Source organism: Zootoca vivipara, chromosome 16, assembly GCF_963506605.1.
Source record: "Zootoca vivipara chromosome 16, rZooViv1.1, whole genome shotgun sequence".
Taxonomy (NCBI): Eukaryota; Metazoa; Chordata; class Lepidosauria; order Squamata; family Lacertidae; genus Zootoca; species Zootoca vivipara.
In genome coordinates this window covers 10828527-10848139 of record NC_083291.1, presented here as the reverse complement: position 1 = coordinate 10848139, position 19613 = coordinate 10828527, and the positions used below count along the sequence as shown (strand labels likewise).

At 41.0% G+C, this 19613-nt stretch overlaps 1 protein-coding gene across 18 annotated transcripts in view; it reads left to right on the top strand.

Annotated features, from left to right (window-relative positions):
- Positions 1-19613, top strand: part of MPDZ (multiple PDZ domain crumbs cell polarity complex component) — a 122747-nt gene that overhangs the window by 38517 nt on the left and 64617 nt on the right. For all 18 annotated transcript variants that reach the window (XM_060268886.1, XM_060268885.1, XM_060268903.1 and 15 more), the window contains 9 exons: positions 745-873; positions 3762-3965; positions 7353-7473; positions 8319-8407; positions 9282-9477; positions 11126-11215; positions 14380-14466; positions 16877-17019; positions 17523-17669. In XM_060268886.1, the coding sequence (XP_060124869.1) occupies positions 745-873; positions 3762-3965; positions 7353-7473; positions 8319-8407; positions 9282-9477; positions 11126-11215; positions 14380-14466; positions 16877-17019; positions 17523-17669 (1206 nt within the window). The remainder of the gene's footprint in view (positions 1-744; positions 874-3761; positions 3966-7352; positions 7474-8318; positions 8408-9281; positions 9478-11125; positions 11216-14379; positions 14467-16876; positions 17020-17522; positions 17670-19613) is intronic.

The window sequence follows — 19613 nt, the reverse complement described above, 5'->3', positions numbered from 1 at the left end:
CTAGGGTAGCTGACATTACCCCTCTTGGATGCCCTCTTCTGACAAACAAATAGGCAGTGAGGAATTGTGGCAGCGGTATGTAACCGCTGGCCTACCTGTGCCTTCTCTCCCACGCTAATTTTCAGAGGCATACTGAATATCTCTGAATACACATTGAGCTTCTACCACCTCTACCATTGAGCTTCATTGCATTATGAGGTGGAAAGACATCTCTTCACCCATGGCATGCATAATTTTATATCCTTCTGTTATATTGACTGCTTCAGATCAGTGGCTCTCAATTCCTTTTTCTATACCTACATAGAAAAGAACATGCGTTCTCAGCTACAAGCTCTAATTTTGATCCCTGGTCCCATTTTGAGCTAATTCATTGAGACGGTAAACACCGTTGATTTGCCATTGAATACGCTCAGAATGAGCAACGCTGCATAGTGATTACTCATACGGTAGGCAGATTTCTAGAGTGAGTATGCAGCCAATATTTAGCATGTTTACATTTCTGTGCTCTCTTACACTAGAACAGGCATCCCCAAACTTGGGCCCTCCAGATGTTTTGGCCTACAACTCCCATGATCCCTAGCTAACAGGACCAGTGGTCAGGGATGATGGGAACTGTAGTCCAAAACATCTGGAGGGCCGAAGTTTGGGGGTGCCTGCACTAGAAACAAGATGAATGCTTGTCCTCTGTTGTTGCTGTTGTTGTTTATTGTTGTTTAAATTAACTTTCAATATTGATATTTGCAGGTCCACTGGCAGCATGTGGAGACCATTGAGCTGGTGAATGATGGATCGGGTCTGGGATTTGGGATAGTGGGTGGAAAATCAACTGGAGTGATAGTGAAAACCATCCTTCCAGGAGGAATAGCTGATCAGGTACACAAACTATGTTCTTGTTTAGAGCACAGAACAATATAGAATTACAGTTTATAAGTATTTTATCTACCGTCGTACAGTACCTTGGTTTTCAAACAGCTTAGTTCTTGGAACGTTTTGGCTCCTGAATGCCGCAAACCCGGAAGTGAGTGTTCTGCTTTGCGAGGTATTTTTTGGAAGCCGAACGTCCGGCGGGGCTTCTGATTGGCTTCCTGCGGCCAATCAGAAGCGGCGCTTTGGTTTCTGAACATTTTGGAAGTTGAACGGACTTCCGGAATGGATTCCATTTGGCTTCCGAGGTACGACTGTAATTGGTACCTGTCTTTTATTTTCTTGAGGTAAAATGAGGGGGTTTAACATTTTTATGTGGGAAAATGGCTTCATTAATTAAGAACTGCCGCGCGCCAAAAAACCAGCAACAATATAAGCACATATCAAAAGGGAAGAAGGAAGCAGTTGGGGCTGTGCTCGGTGCCACCGCCCATCCAAGAAGAGCGCTGCTGCCATCCAGCAGGCGCAGATTCTGCTGCAAAATTGTGACTCCCTCAGTTGAAGTTGCCGCCAGAGGTGGAGAGAGAAAAGGGATGGTCCACTCTAGCCTCAGCTTCTCTCTCTCTCCTCCTCGCTTCACCCCGCTGACTGGGAAGCTCTCTGGAGGTTTCCTCCTATTCTTCTTCCAGCTGGGCTGCCATCTACCGTGTTTCCCCTTTTTTAAGACGTAGTCATTATATAAGCCATAGCAGGATTTCTAAGCAATTGCGCGATACAAGCCATACCCCGAAAATAAGACATACTGATAGACCCTTCACCCACTAGCAATAACCCCCCTCCTGCCAGCCAACTCCCCCCTTAAAAATCTCTCCCCATTTTGCTGTCGCTCCACAGACACGTATTTCCTTTAAAAGCTTGTAAAAATGCACCGAACAGCCGTAGCTGCTGGCTGCCGAAGCCTTGTGATTTCTCTTCCCCGTTTCTGAGAGCATTTTTTTAAATAAAAAGATCCAAAAATAATTTTTTTAGCCAAGCTGTGTAAGCTCTACTTGGTGAAGGGGAGAAAAGTGGGGTGGGGAGGAGATGAAGGCACGAGGAAGAAAAGAGGGGCGATTGAAGAATGCAAAGGCTGTTTTCCCTTTTAGGGAGAGACCTCCGTGCGCGCGTCTGTCTCTCTCCCCCCCCCTGCGTCTCTCTCTCTCTCTCTCTCTCTCTCTCTCTCTCTCTCTCTCTCTCTCTCTCTCACACACACACACACACACACACACACAGCCCACCTCTCGCTTCCCCCCACCTTTCCCTAAATTCCCTTCCATTCAATGCACGTTGATTTCCTCTTAACGGGAATCTCCCGTGTCTGATTGTTGTCTCATTGCTTTTACCGGGCATAAAGCAGCCTTTTAAAAATCCTGCTGCAGTTTTCTTTCTACCTTATGCTGCTTGGTTGTCTGTGGAGCTGCCCCTTTAAGGATTTGTAAGTAGTCTGGATCGCAGTCCTTGCCTTGGGGACTTTTATTTATTTATTAAGGACTTTTTCCTTCGCTGTTTGCGAGCTGCTAAAAGGAGCTGCTAAATGCTGCTTTACACAAAAGTTAAACTGCCGGTCCTAACAACACGTGCTTCCTCACCTCGCTGGCTCAATTGCTTCTCAATTGCTACCATTTACCAAGTCAGCAATCTTAATTGCTGCTTAGCTGGCTTCTTTGTTCTCAGCAGGTAGCTTCTTTGCTATCAGTGATAGCACTGCAAAGTGCTATGTTGTTGGAACTTCAGACAGTCTTGCAGTCTTGGGCAGCTGGCTGGTAGAGATCCTTACTTGCTTTAGGTATAGGCTACTGCTAGGACTGTATCACACAGATAGATTCCATTATACTGGTTTAGATTTAAGAAGCTCCAGTGTAGCAGATTGCTATTAAGTGAGTCCCCACCTTGGAGGAGAGAGAGAGCAGCCCTTCGCGAACATCCCAGGGCCGGGGAGAGAGGGCTGGGCCAGGGACGCACACACCTCCCTTCCCTCAGACTCGTAATAAAAATACCGGTACCAGTAAGACATCCCACCAAAAATAAGCCACCCTGTGGTTTTTTGAGAAAAAAAAGTAATAAGACGGTGTCTTAAAAAGGGGGAAACACGGTACCAGAAACCATGAGAGGGGAGAGTGCTTCTACAGCTGCCTCCTCCTCCGTGGCCAAACATGAAGGTTTGCTTGGAAGAAGCATCTTAAAACCACAGGCTAAGAAGCTGGCTCTTTTAAACAAATCCTAGCTGATATTGGCCACAGTTTATGGTTTAGACAACATGCTAAACTGTGGTTTGGGGTAGTTGTTGTTGTTGTTTGCGCTAAATTCCACTTGGTTTCTTTTCACGAAAACCCTACCAAGCAGAGCTAGGTGCAAAAGATGCTCCCAGTTTTCACTACTCTCTTCTCATTGCAATCCCCCAAAAAGCTGCTCTTAAGAGTTGGAAGAACCCCGGGAACAGTATGGGACGTGGCACAGAGGGTTGCAAAAGGCTGTATATTGCAATAGTGTATTATGCATACTTTTTGAAATAGAAACACTAGACATCTTGGCATCGCTTTTACGTGTGTTTATTATTTTACTGCTGTAACAACAGATTATACCGTACATTAGAGTATAAACAAGTTTTTTGAATCCCCCTGTATCATTATTTTTGCAGTAGTAGTATTGTTAATGCTGTATTTTTTAAAAAACTTGATTGGGAGCTGCCCAGAGTGGCTGGGGAAACTCAGCCAGATGGGCGGTGTATAAATAATAAATTATTATTATTGTTGTTGTTGTTGTTGTTGTTGTTGTAATTTCTTGTTGGGGTGCATGTGTGCTCTCTTTATCTCTCTCTATATTTTGCCAGCGAAGTAATTGCTTTCTTCCTCATCTAGCATGGCAGCCTGCGCAGTGGAGATCACATATTGAAAATTGGTGATACAGAGCTGGCTGGAATGAGCAGCGAGCAGGTGGCGCATGTCTTGAGGCAGTGTGGAAACAGAGTGAAGTTGGTTATAGCCAGAGGCCCACTTGAGGAGCCCACACCACCAGCAGTTCCTCCAGGAACACCAGTACAAACCTTTATGATGGATAACCAGGTAATGATTTGACAAGGTAAATTTAAGAAGCAATAGAGACGTCAATGGTGGTTCATTATTTAGAGTTCATGGCTCACTATTTTCCTAATCCAAAGGCATTATAAATAGAGTGTAGTTATCGCCATACTTAAAAATCAATCAATCCCTCATGGTAGTCAGTAGTACATCGGTGCACTGGGAACTCTGAGGAGCCAGACATAAAAAACATGCAAATAATTTCTAACCCACTAACCTCAATGTGCCACTTGAATGATGCTTCAACAACAGCTGAGCAATCAGTGTTTTGCAACACCTCCCACTTACTCTGCGGCAGCCCTTTCAGTCCAGCTGGATTATTAAAACAGTTCCTTCCAATATGCCTCTCTTCCTCCTGCCTCCCATACCCACCTCATCACCCCCAGCAACCATCAGCCTCTTCCTTTCTGCGCCAGCCGGCACACAGCTGCAGCTCTTCACCTAGGTCAGCTGCTACAACTTCAGCTGCTGCAAGCTGTGTGCCAGCTAGCCAGCTGCCACCTTCATTGCATACTGTATACCCGTCACTTCTCTGTTTTGCTGCTCTGGCTCTCTTTCTTTGCTCTCTGAAAAGCGCCCTCAATTCCCCCACCCCCAAACCCTCTGTGTTCTCCCTGACTCACAAACGAGTCCCTCGCTTAACGTTCCGAAGGGATGCCCAGCAAGATCGCGGTTAGTAACGTGAGAAATGGGAGAGGCAATCTGAGGCGTTGGGTGTGCGAAAACAAAGAAATGCCATGCAGTAAAACAACACACATACTTTTCTGCATCTTAAGAAAGAAAAATCTACAGTAACATGTAGAGAGAGTCTCAGCACCCTGTACAGATAATCTGACAGCTGTCGAATTTGATGCACCAGGTCAGCCGATTTTATTCAGCAGAATGAGGTGCTACTCGGTGGAACTGTGACTCCACAATTGTATACTGAAATAAATAAAGGAAATAAAGAGGGGATCAAGCTCAAACCTTTCTGCCTGGAGGCATGGCTTGTTCCAGTGACCTGACAGTTTTTCAGTGGACTTTCTCCCCCTGCAGTTTTCAGGAAGAATTCCTGAAAGATTATTTGAACCATTGCTTCTCATCATATCTGTAAGCTTGGGAAACAGTATTTTAGTTTATAAAGAAGCCTTTCTTTCCCTTAATAGTCAGTTGAACTTATACTAATAGCTATTTTTTAGGGACAAAGACTAGGCAGCACGCTAGCTTTGCCTGTTGGCTCTCCCTGAAATCATCACAAAAAAGCTGCTATTAATTGTTACATGCCCCAGTTCCCAAGTTATTTTTACTTTGCCAAGTAGAATTTGCATTTGTTCAGTTTTACTCAGTGACCTTCCCCTCTCCCTGCCCCCAGAATCCTTTGTGCTACCCTTTCTCTAGCACACATAGTATGTTACTCATAAGTCATCTGCAAGGCATCTGTATAAAACCCTGTTAAATCATGGCTCATCATTTAGTTATCATTACAGTGGTACCTCGGTTTATGAACACAATTGGTTCCGGAGGTCTGTTCATAAACTGAAGCGTTCATAAACTGAAGCGAACTTTCCCATTGAAAGTAATGGAAAGTGGATTAATCTGTTCCAGACAGTCCGCGGAGTACTTAAACTGAAGCGTTCATATACTGAAGCGAACTTTCCCATTGAAAGTAATGAAAAGTGGATTAATCCGTTCCAGACGGGTCCACAGAGTACTCAACCTGAAGCGTACTTAACCCGAAATATGAGTGTAATTGGTTCCAGAAGTCTGTTCATAAACTGAAGCGTTCATAAACTGAAGCGAACTTTCCCATTGAAAGTAATGGAAAGTGAATTAATCCATTCCAGATGGGTCCGCGGTGTTCGTAAACCGAAAATTCATAAACCGAGGTGTTCATAAACCAAGGTTCCACTGTATTAGTAAAGGAGGATTTTTTTTAGCAGATACATTGTACCACACTGGGTGTAAACAAGTGGAGTTCTGCTTGTGCAACAGGACCTTCCTGTTCTCTATCTACAGCACCCCACGCCACCAAATCTGTTCTGAAGGTCTCTGGACATTATTGGATTCAACCCATATGTTATAGACAAACCTTAGCTCTATTTCCTGTTGACTTTCATAGTATCATAAATTATGGCTATTATTATTGTTGCTGGCATATTTTGCACTCAGGTGTCTAAAAGTGAATTACACAATGAAAATACAAATGACAGCGACCTTAAAATCAGATATAAAAGTAGCAATAAGCAAAAACTGAAACACTTCTACTCACCGCTTTTACTTAAAGCTACTCTGTTGAATATGTGTTTGTCTACATTTTAAATTTGTCTGCATTTTAAATGTTAAAATTAGATTTTAATCTGTTTTTTAATTAATTGTTTTCTTTTCTTTTATGTTTTATTGTAATTTTATTGGTGTTAGCCGCCCTGAGCCCGGTTTTGACTGGGAAGGGCGGGGTATAAATAAATAAATAAATAAATAAATAAATAAATAATAATTATGATTATTATTACAATATTTTCAGTAATACAATTTGGGTTGTATTCTAACTTGTATTCTAATCTATTCCAGCACAAGGAGTTCCTCCTCTCCTTAAATATGCTCCAGAGGGATATGGGAACCCCTGCAATAGATTTTAGGGGGCACATGGGGGCTGGGATAGAGGGTTGGCAGTCCTACTGTATTCGTGATAATTTTTCCACTGACGGGACCCTAGCTTAGCGCTACATTGAATACAACCCTTTGTCTTTAAGTGTTAGCTCCTGAATTGAAAGTTTCAGGACCAACTTGTCATTTTATTTGCCTGAGTCACATATCCTCTTGTTATTTCAATTTTAATAGTTGTGTGCGCGTATCTTTTATTTTGAAACATTTCAGTAATAATAATATTTACCCTGACCTTTAGTTTACTTCTCTTGCACGATAGTAATATCTGTGGAACTGCATCTTGAAGGACCTCAAAACTGCAAAACACTTCATGGAGCCCCAAACAGCAAAACATTTTGTGTATTTATTTTCGTTACCTTATTTGGCAACATTTCTTCGCGGACAACATTTTAACATATGTAAGGGAGGTGAACAGCATAAAATCAACAATAAAACAACATCAATAAAACAAGTACAGAATACATCATAAATATGTAAAATCAGAATAGTACATCAGTATAGCTGGATTGAACTGTATAACTAGGCACTTTGAAGACAAGTAAAACTAACATTTTCAGCAGTTATTTGGGAGGGTCGCCATCTGTACAACTATCACTCCAGTTCCATGCTATCTATTTGCAATTTTGGCACCTGAATTGGTTTGGAAAATAAGTACGGAAACTTTTGTCCCCGAGAACTGTCCTCATGGGACATTCTTTCATTTGTTTTTCGTTTTGTTTTTTTCCTAAGAGAGACGAAGAGACACAAGTTGAAAATGATGCAAATGGAAATATGTTTGATGTGGAACTCACAAAAAACACCCAAGGATTAGGAATAACTATTGCTGGCTACATTGGAGACAAAACCTCAGGTAATATTAAGACCAGATCTGTGGAGAGCTATAGCTTGGTGGCAGACACCATGATTTGTACACAAGAGGTCTTAGAGTTCCATCCCTTGTATCTCCAGGTATAGGTGGGAAGGGCTTCTCTCTGAAACCCTGGAGAGCTACTGACAATCATAATGGGCAGGGCAGGGGAACTAGTAACCCATGAGTCACCTGCCAGGCTATTTCAACCAATTTTTAGGCTCCTTAATGGTGGGCCAAGCAGGACTGCAAAAACACCACCTTCAGGTACCGGTAGCTGAAGCGGAAGGTAGCCAGACCATTACAAGCATCCAAGGTGACCAGGAACCTCCCTATTGCCGGAGAGGGTTAGACACTTTAAAGAGCAGCTTGCTTAACTGCTCTCTAAAGCACCTCCCACCCTCCTTTAAATAGCTCAACTGGGCTACCAGCTGCTTGCTCGCTCGCTTGCCTGACGGTCTGTTGTTGCTCTGCAGTTGCGTGACTACCTGTTGGTGGCCGTGTGAACTGCAGCACGATGACAACCTTACAATTTTATGTATATAGGAGGCTGTGCATGTTCAAAGAAGCCAGCGTTTAGCTGCAGCTGCCTCCTTGTATGCATCTACGCATTAAAATGTAAGCTTATATCCTGTAATGTGTGGTGCAACTCTTAGGGGAAAAGGTCTTCAATGAGACTTTGGACTTACATCATAGTTCTCAGGTTAAGTGCTTGGGTGTTTTTTGGTATGATAGAGAACAGTCTCTTTGCTGTGTCTGGGAATATTGGACTCCGGTCATAGGTACTGATGCAGCAAGAGCTGAAAAGTAGTTTTAATTGCATAAGGTTTTTTTCTTTTCAATCACAGAACCTTCTGGTATTTTTGTAAAGAGTATCACAAAAGGCAGTGCAGTTGAACACGATGGTAGAATCCACGTTGGAGACCAAATTATAGCAGTAAGTAATCATAGAGGAGTGATTTTATTGGATACCTCTTTTTATCACCCTCACTTTTATGATCCCCCCCCCCCGGGGTACAGTTGACCAAAAACAATTTATTTATTTAGAACCTTACATACCTTTTGCCTAACAGAAAATACACCTTATGCTAAACACCGAATAGCCAGCCATAGGATTGGGCCATCCCCTTGGTGTGGAGACATGTGTCCAGCAGAAGGCTGATTACATGCAGCATTTGAAGCTGCTATGAATAGACTGCATAAAAGAAACTGGAATGGGTAATTCACACGGGCGTGTTTGTAATAGTTCCATCATCAAATGCAGGTGTCTGTTCCATACACAGGTTTTTGCATGCCTGCTTTTATTGATCTGCTCTTGGAAACATGGTTATTAATGCAATCATATTAGCTGTCTCCTGCAGAGAGAAAACACAATTGCTCTGTTCTTCCAGTTTTTCTTGTATCAGTCATTTGATCATCCCAGTTGTCACTGATGACATGAATATATCAAAGTGCTGTAGTTGGTTATCATGTGATCACTTATAACACCAGACTGTTGCTCAACAGTAGTAACCAAGAAGGGAAGTGACTATTTGGTTATGATATTACAAAGCTACATAAAGTCAGTCCTTTTTCTTTCGCAGTGGCTTCGTATAAATCTAAACACTGAAAGCTGACTGAATCTGAATGTGGTTTTCTAGGATGCTCATATTCGGAGACAGCAAAGCATAAGATAAAAGTGGCTGGAGACCAAAATAAGATATTACATTTTCAAGTGGCTGAGAGTTGGCTCATTTTGAATTACACACTTCTTGCATGTTTACCTTCTTTATAGTGGCCTGCTAGAAATTAAAACACATTTAATCATTCAGGTGGACGGAACAAATCTTCAGGGTTTTACCAACCAGCAAGCAGTGGAGGTTCTGCGGCATACTGGCCAAACAGTTGGACTCACGTTGGTCAGAAGAGGCCTTAAGCAGGAAAATCACATTCAACCCCATGAGGACTTCAGTGGTGCTGATGAAAAGGATTTAATTTTCCAAACGATGGATGTTGGCACAGGCAAAGGTAATTAAGAATGGCTTTGATTCAAATGAGCTGGGTTTTATTTCTCTTTCTACAGCTTATAAAACTGGGGAAAATGGGTTAAATTTGCCCTTGGAGTCTGCATTTCATATTTATTTATTTTTAATTCATATAGGGCTTTCTCATGTAAGGGATTTGTGTTCTCATCCATAGCTTCCTCCTGGAATTTCAGAGCTAAATAAAGTGTCAGCAGGAAGCTCCCTGTTTAAAAGAGTTGACAAAGATATGGATAGAGCAATGGGATATTGGAGATTGTTCTTCGTGTTGAAGGAAAATATAGTGGTGTTTTTGTTTTGTTTTGTTAGATGGATGGATAGCACCACTGTCTGTGATCTTGGAAAGTTGCCGTCAGTCAAAATTGGTTAAATGGATTGATTGGCTGACTGTATAAAGGAACTTGATAAGTTAAAACACTTTCTCCAGTACTTTAATGCCATGAGATGACTTATGAGCTAATAAGCCCCGTATTCAGTTTTTGATCATTTCTGCAGTATGTTACATATCATCGGGTTCAGACAAATTAAGAAGACATATTCACCATAAAGCTGGGGTGAGAGAGATAAACTTACAAGACATTTTTTTCTACATTAAGAATGAACCATTATTGATGGATAATACAACTGCAAGATTTATAATTTTCAGTCAAACTAATAAAAAATATGAAGAATGCAATCTCACACATATCTTACATCTTCTTCTTCTTCTTTGGTGATCACTCGTAGCCGAGTAAGATTGTCTTCCATAAACACGGTTTTAACATATGTTTACTTAGAAGCAAGGCCTGTTTAGTTCAGAGAGATTTACTTCCTAATTAGTGGGCATGGAATTGCCGCCCAGAGCACACACATATATTAATGTGGGAAACTGGCCTCCAGAGGACTTATTTGAGTTAAGCTTACAAGCACCCTTTTAAATATTCTGATTGGGACTTGAACCTCTGTCTTTCAAAGCGTGATCAAGGCAATTTCAGGAAGGATTCTTCCCATTACAGAATAAATAATACACAGGCAAAACCTTCCCCACCTGCAACCTCCACTTCCTCCCCTCTCTTTTGATGACATAGATAGAATATACAACACGAAGAGTATTTGCCAACTTTATGTATCCACAGTATTAAACAGCAGTCTAGTGGTTAAAGAAACAGTGGAAGAACAGATTTATTGTTTCCAGTGATTTGATAAACGTTTATAGGTAGAAACCTGGTAGTTCAGTGTTGTTTCTCCTTTATCTGAAACAAAGGAATAAGAAAAAAAGGCCAGTAGTATGAATTCTTTTGATAGCATACATTTTTTTTTCTTTATGGCAGAAATATTTATTGTTTAGATTATTATGGAGAGTTGTTCTTCATGTATAAAACTCTACAGTGATAATGCAGTATATGTTATTTTTTTAAAAAAAATAAAAAGCTACCGGTACTTTCATTATTATACACCCCTACAAACACAGGTTTTTAAAATATATATATATATATATATATATATATATATATATAAACCCCTTTATTTGGTCCAGGAGGGAGCTGTTATATGAAGCTGGATAACAAAAAATGAAAGCAGGAGAACATATTAATTGCACATCACAGAAAAACGGGGTGCACAGAGCTGCTCAGAATATTCTTCCTCTTTTCCAGAAAGCTGTGAAGGAGAGCAGCAGCTTCCATCATTGTCATGCAGTACCAGTGCGATTCAAACTGGAGAAGACTTTGATCCAGAACAATCAGGTCCGAATTAAGATTTTGTAATATAATTCCCCCCCCCATGGAAATACACTGGCTTGCATCTCTCAGCTTTTGCCTTAATTGTGTGTGTGTGTGTGTGTGTGTGTGTGTGTTTGTGTTTTGCCTTAATTGTGTGTGGTGTTTTGCCTTGTGTGTGTGTGTGTGTGTGTCTGTTTGCATCCTCTGCCTTAAAAATCTGTGAAAATGCATTGTCTGAGGTATGATACACAAACGTCACTGGGAAGAAGAACAGACAAAGTCTGGAGCTGTTTCTAGAATTTACCTTTATAACATGTTGTTGTTGTTTTAACTGAAATAAGCATCTCACACAATATCCTTCAGAGGTTATGTTTTCAGAGAACTTTTATTCACAGAAGCAAGTTTCCAAAACATTAATATGGGTCGGTTCTTTATCCTAACTTCTTCAATGTAATCTCCACATTTTCTGTTTTGCTCTTTGGAAACTTTCTAACTTCCTATCTGTGACGGCCCAATCTTTATGTTTAACGTTGCTTTGTACAATAATAGCAAAAGCTGTTTTTATTTGCGTTTTTGTTCGTTTCTGTATTTTCTAATAGCGTTTGAGCTGAGTGGCTTCTGACACAGCCTTTCATGTTCTTTCTAAATATTTGTCTTCTAACACATGTTCTTTCTTGTCAGTGCTACATGACTAACGGTCTCTTAGAAAGTTTCACTAAAACATCCGTTCTGAGTCTCACAAGTAGTGAAAGCATATATATATATATATATATATATATATATATATATATATATATATATATATATGTGCTTTTTTAAAGCACCCTTGTTTTATACTAGGAACAGCTTTCTACACTTTCTTACTCTTAATTCATTTTGAATGATGTAGCTTTTAAAACATGCAGTCTGGAGAGCACACACACACAAAATCTGGTGGCAAAATGCCCACTGGTTTTTAATAGAGCCATTTTGTATCCCATGAAGTATTCACACATCTGTGGGTGGCCATGGTAGAGCATGTCTTTGCTTTAACATAGGTATGCACTATTTCTGATGTGCAAACTTGAATGTATAGCAGCCCACTAAGGGCTCTGCAAATCTCTTGGTTTTTCCTATCTGCTTTGGATTGCAGAAATGGGTGTGAGTGTTGCCATACATTTGGTTTCCTGCTATATACTATATACCTGGTAAACCATATTTTGGCCCGATAGGTTATAAGTTGTGCTGGTTTGATTTACATTATTAAATGATCACATTTGTGGAGATCATTTCATATTCATGGTTAAATATTTTTTCGTGGCACTGGCTGTGTACTGCACATTCTCCTATATTTCTTTAGCCTTGATGTAAACTCTTTCGAGTCATTCAGGTTTACTATCCTGACACATTTCTTTTAGCATTTCCTCACTTCTCTTATCATCTTTCTGAAGAAACCTTCATGTTGTATATAGTATTACGAATTCGCAATCAGGATTTGAACTATGAGCAACGGAAGGAAGGAGAGATTACCGTATTATTTTTATGATATAAGAGACAGAAGATAGGGTGCAGCAAGGAAGAGAAATAAAAATCACCATGGGAAATGGGATGGGAAGTCGACAAAAGAAAAGAAAAATCTATTACGTATCGGAAGGTTTATGTGAAATTCCTGGAAATCTAATAAAATATATATTAAAAAGAGAGAGAAAGAAACTTTCATGTTGTAGTACAACACTACAGCAACATATTTCTTACTTTTTCCATGGGCTAAATCAATTAGAAGTGCACATATATTTATGAACTTGCATTCTTCCACTGCCCTCTAGGGACCATAATTCAATAGTAGCCTCTGAAACTTTTGAGTGCTAAAATCCCAAATCATTCGTGCAAATAGAGAGAATGTTGGCTGTCTCTCTGCACGCGCTTTATATTAAGACATTTCTGTTATAAGCAGAAGGTTATTTATTTGCCTATTATCACTCAATGGCAAGCCAATTTTAAGTATATTAATATCACCAAAGAAGTTTGTGAAATTGTATAACTATAACTTGTGTGCCAGCTATTGAATTTGGAACTGGTGTTGCTTTGTGTCTTGTAAAACTGGCCACTTAACAGTGTCTAGCAACATACCTGCCATTACAGCATAAACGCTAAGCGGTAGATGCATTTTAAAAAGAAAAACCAAGACCTTTTATTATGTTGTTTTGAAAAAAGAGTTTTGAAAAACAACAACCCCTCACTATATCAATGTTTTGTGCTTTATTTTTTTTAAAGATCCCACTTCTTATTTTGAACTGATAGAGAACATTACAGCCAGTGCTTTTTTTCTGGGGGGACGCAGGGGTATGCATAGCCCTAAACATTTTGTGAATCTACGTTTGCCTCATTGAGGAGCAGTATTTCAATATGAGTAGAAAAAAGAGAGTACCCCTAAACAATTTTTTTAAGAAAAGAAAAGCACTGATTACGGCCAGAAAAAAATCTCTTTATCTTATGGTTCTTAAAGTACAGGAATTTAATACTATGGTGAATGGGGGGAAATGGGAGTATTTTAGACAACAGTTCTGCCGCATGAATACAGAAGCTGCACGCAATTTCTGCATTCACAGAGAGGAGAAAGTGCACTAGAGGGTAGCCAGAGAGAAACCTAATTATTCAGAAAGCTAGACGAGCACAATTAGCATTCTTTGGAAGAGAGGAGATGAAAGAAGATCCTCGCAGTAATACAACTCTCGTCTGAATAGCCAGGATAAGTGCTTTAAAGACTGATCCTCAAGGTGATGCAATTCCAAACTGAATAGCTAGGGTAAGTGCTAAAAAGGTACAGTACTTAGTTTAGTGTCCAATCTATAAACAAAGTGATACAAAAGTGCTCCCACAATAAACTGTTCGCCTTGCGACTCGTTAAGAGTTGCTACAGATGCCGTAAACTGACGGCAACAGCAACAAAAGTTTCTTTGATTTGAGGGGGGAAAAATACATTGTGGGAGTTACACTGATGTTTCAATTTCTAATTTTCATTTATTTATTTTTCTACATTAACAGGCATTAATGGCATTTTCTTTTTTCTCTGTTTCAAATAAACTGGCAGATAGATAAGGACAACACGTTTTGTCACAGTTCATTTACTAGATAAAAAAAAAAAATGAGGCTAAGAATAACACACAGAGTTCTTCTTCTATAGTTAACTGCCAATCTGCATCTTTTAGGTTTTCAGCTAACTTCCATCGATGAAGAAATATCATTGCAGAACAAATGGCAGTCATTTTTGGGAGCAGATTATGAGGTGGTGGTAGGTAAACTTTTGCTTGCTGTTTAAAGTGTGTGTGTCTTTGTGTGTGTGTGTGTGTGTGTGTGTGTGTGTGAGAGAGAGAGAGAGAGAGAGAGAGAGAGAGAGAGAGAGAGAGAGAGAGAATTCCAAAGGAAGCAAACATTATGTATTTGTCTTTCAGAATATAAAATTTTGAAAATAAGCATAGAATGCCATGTTATGTAAACTTTAGATAAAATAAACTGTGTTCTGGGCAAACAACAGTTCATAAAGTGCTGCAGTCCTTAGGAAAACTTGGTACTTGACTGAGGCATAAGTTCGCGCTGCGGCCATTTTTGGAACTGGGCAGAGCACCACCGTAAGTCGCTTCTACGCATGCTCTGCCCATTTCCAAAATGGCCGCAGTGCCAGAAATCGCTTCTGCGCATGTCCAGAGACTCCAGACATGTGCAGAAGGAGCCTCCCCAGGCCGGTAAGAATCCGGGGAATTTAGGGGCTTTTTAAAAATCCGGGCTGCCAGTGGGAAACGGCTGGAAAAACGGGGGTTTCCCGGGGAATACAGGAAACTTGGCAGCTATGCCTTACAGTAGTACCTTGGTTTACGAACTTAATCCGTTCCAGAAGGCCGCTCTTAAACCAAAGCGTTCTTAAACCAAGCCGTGCTTTCCCATAGCAGCGGGGGACTCAATTTACAAATGGAACACACTCAACAGAAAGCGGAACATGTTCTACTTCCAAGGCAAAGTTCACAAACCAAAACACCTACTTCCGGGTTTACAGCGTTCTTAATCCAAGTTGTTCATCAACTAAGCTGTCATTAAACCAAGGTATTTCCATTGCTTTCTGCAAGGATGGTATGGGTACATGAAGTAGCTCTTACCTGCTCCGGAAGTAAGGGGAAAGGTAGGAGATGAAACCCAGTTATTTTTTGCTTACTAATTATTGTTATTTACATCATAGAATTAATTGACATGATTATGAATTTATTTAAGTGAACTAAGAAACACAGTAAAACACAAGTGATTTGCCGTTTCATTTTGAAATTCAGGACAACACTATTTGTGATCTGTTGTGCTGCTTTTTGCAGTGCGCCCATTCCTCATATGATTATAACAGACAACAGAGCATCGTCCCAACTTTCTGGGCAGCATTTGCTTCTTGATGTTATTACACACAGTGGGTGGTGCTATAGCGAAAGTACTGTACTCATATCACTGTTTTGGGGGGATTAAAACATTGTGGCTTGTTAGTAAATCCACGCACTTACGTCATATGGTGCTCATCATAACACAGTCTTCAAAGGTAAAACATTGCTCTATAAGCTTCTTTGCATGTAGTTATTATTTCAAACGAAGGGTTTTTCAAAGGGCCACCTTTCCTCATGTGGTCCTGCTCAGCCACTGGATCAGCAGTAGATGCCGTGCCCCGAATTGCTCTGCCATCATGGATGTGGTTCACAACGATGCAGAACAAAGCTATTTCTGTTGTAGCGCTCCCTTCTCACGAAATCCAATTGTTTGATGGTTGAAATGGTGTTGTTTCCTGTTTTTGGAGTGGTCTGATTTCCGCCCCCTCCCACGATTCTCTTACATTGGTTGCTGATTCTCTGTTTGTTATTATGTGCTTGTTTCATGCTTAAATAGACAGTTAAGCTATTTATTTTGCTGTTCATTTACGGCTGGTTGATGAGCAGGGGACGGTGTAGTACATTTCCTCTGCTCTGTATCGTCCAAAGGAGCTGCTGTTGCCTGAACACACATGGCACTCTGGGGTGGCGGCGGTATTTTAAATATAATTCAGGGTCACAGTCAGAGCTACAGTTCTCAATCACTGACTAGCGCAGCTGTTCCTCCACCTGGGAATTAGGAAGCCAGAGAGGATTATATTGCCAGGTGTGCATCCGGTCCATGCTTGACTGCTCCCAGAGGGTGACAGCAGCATGTACTGAATCTGGAATCCAGGGCTTTTTACATTGCGTGGAAACACTTCCGTTTTAGAGCACTGTATTTTGCTACCCATTGTCCCTGTGGCACCCATGGAAGCTAACTTCTTGTGTAACGGGAGGTGCGATTCCTTTGATTGTGGCATTTGTTTCGTTTATTTGTGGCTTTCTCTGGCCGCCTTTCATCTCTGGGGCAGCTGTAGCTCACCAGCATCTGTTCCCCTTTGCCAAGGAGAATGGGACGTTACGGCTGGCTGCCCCCTTTCATCTTACATTGCGATTCCATCTTGTCTTGATGTGAGAAATCAATGGGCATGGATGATGTTTGAAAGAAGTGAGCTTGTGGCTTAGAAAGTAGAGCATCTGTGGCAAAATTTTAGGGCTACTGCTTTTAAATCTACTGTCCCTTTTGTCCATGGGTCCGAGTGCAATTTTGAGAACAACTAATCCTTCAGTGTTCTGAAGATCCATTGTGTTCCTTCTTTCTAGGTAGCTCACGTGAACAAGTTTAGTGAAAGCAGTGGACTGGGGATCAGCTTAGAAGCTACAGTGGGACATCATTTCATCCGGTCTGTTTTACCAGAAGGGCCAGTTGGACGATGCGGCAAGCTGTTCAGTGGAGATGAATTACTAGAAGTATGAAATAATTTCTGCTTTACTTCCGATCCTTTCTTAAAGGCGGTTCTGCTGAGGATTTCCAGTATTCGTAGATACTGGCATACTTTAGCGTATGAAATTCCTGCATGAAAATTGTATGGATAAATCCTGCATTGGCTAATTATATGCATAAATTTTCTAACAGTACACAATACACTGTACTTTTTTTTTTTGCGGTGTAAACCCGCTTCATATGAATGGAAGTTGTGCAAATCTGCACTCTTGAGCAAGTCCTGCCTCATCCAGAGGCATTTTGAGGATGAAAAGTTCCCAAAGGATTGTTGATAATAGTAAAAAACGGATGTGGCTTTTAGAAACCCTTTCCACCTGACAATTGACTTAGTGTTACCTGCTTCCTGTATTGTGCCTGCAATTCTTGCAGGACATTGTGTTTTGTGTCATTCTGGTGCACTGTGCATCTTACAAATTTCATTAAAAAATAAAAATAAATTTCTGTATAATATTTTGTCTTCTGTCGGCAGGTAAATGGAATATCTTTGCTTGGAGAAAATCACAAGGATGTAGTAAATATTTTAAAAGACCTGCCCATCAAAGTAACAATGGTGTGTTGCCGTGCAGCTCCACCTGTTAGTCAGTTGTTAATGGATGAATCTCAGATGACGGAACAGGTAAATCAAAGCAAAGGCATGGATCTTGTATGTGTAGGATGCTGTGAGTGTGTTATGGGCATCCGGAAGCCAGCGTATGAGAATAAAGTGGGGGATCGTTTGACTCTAATCAAGGCTGTTTCAGTCTCTCTTACCCCTGTGGCAAATGGAGACGGCCAGAAAATATTTCCTGTTCCAGACACTCTTTCTCTCCTCCCACCTTGTTCAAGATTCCACCCTGTGCTCATTCTGAAACAGAGAGCTTTATTTCAGGCGTTGCCAATGTTTTGGGGCCTCTGGGCACCCCTGGGACGTTGAGGAAGTGTCACCTGTGCCAGTCACAAAATGGTTGCTGTGGGGTATGTGGCATAAAACAAAATGGCTGCCGTATTGAAAGAGAGCAGAAAAAAGGGACAGGGCACAAATCATGTGAGCATTCCCTCCCTGCCCCAATTAAAAAAAAAATCAGTGGGGGGAAAAGGCACATCAGTCACTACCACATTCACTCACGGAGAAAAGCCCTTTGTTCTTCTCTATTCTGAACAGAAGGAAAGGTGGATGTCAATTCTGGCATCCAAAGACATGTCAGCATGTTTAAGGGGGCATATTGAATTAGTGGAAACAAATCGAATAGGAAGAGCAAAGAGTGTATTGTGCATTGCAGATTTTTGAGAGGACGTTTGCAGAAACCTTTTGTGGGTGCCATAGGAGGTATTGGTGGGTGCCCCCAGGCACGAGTTTGGCAACTCTCGCTTAACTATATAGCAGGACCTTAGCAGTCTTTCTTCCTGGATGGGTGAATGTGGGATCTTGCTGTAAGGATATACAACAATAGGCCTTGCATGCAAGTTAGTTGCCGGCTTGTCACTCCCTTGCAAGCACATACATTCACTTGAGCAAACAAGGGAAGAGCTTTATCCCACAACAGAGATGCTTAGTTTGTGTGAGCTGTCTGGTTTACTGATTAAAGCACCACAGTTGAGACTTGAAAAATTTCGCTTCTCCGGCTTCAACAAAAGATTCATTTCTTATCAGATAACACCAATGGCAGCTAATAAGATGAGGCAGAACAATCCGGAGGGAGGGGGAAACCCACATACGTGCCAATGGGTGGCTTTTGGAAGCAGCTGAGTCAGGAGCAAGGCACACGACACCATGCAAAACACTTGGGGCACTCCCTCCCCTAGCTGCCTTCAACAGATGCTGTTTTGGCTTGCCTTTCAGTGGTTGGGAGTCCCACTAGCCATTACTTCTTAACACTTTCCATTCTGCCTTTCATCACTATTCAGAGGAGAGATAGTTGGTACAGTGGTACCTCAGGTTACAGACGCTTCAGGATTACAGACCCTTCAGGTTACAGACTCCGCTAACCCAGAAATAGTACTCAAGTTAAGAACTTTGCTTCAGGATTAGAACAGAAATCTCGCCGCGGTGGTGCAGCAGCAGCAGGAGGCCCCATTAGCTGAAGTGGTACCTCAGGTTAGGAACAGTTTCAGGTTAAGAGCGGACCTCCAGAACAAATTAAGTTCTTAACCTGAAGTATCACTGTATATGAAGGCAGACCTTATGTAGAGGGGAAATTAAATCAGAGAAGTTTGGATGAATGGAATATATATATATTTAAAAATATCGAACAAACTTAACAAAATACATTACATTCCCCCCTTTTTTTACCTTGCCCTCCCTCCCTCTCCCACCCACCCAAGACTTCCCTCAGCTCCCCCCTGTGATTTGTATACACATGTTATTCTCTGCATGTTATAAAATTGTACATATCCCCTACCTTATCTTCCCTATGTTCTACTACTAAATTGTGGATCTTTATTCAAAACCTGCCAAGGAGTCCAAATCTTTTTGTTGTCTTTTTAGATAACTTGTAAAAAGTTCCCATTCTTCCTTAAAGTCGTGGTTGTCCTTCTGTCGTAGTTTATATGGATGAATGGAATGTATATAATATATTCATAT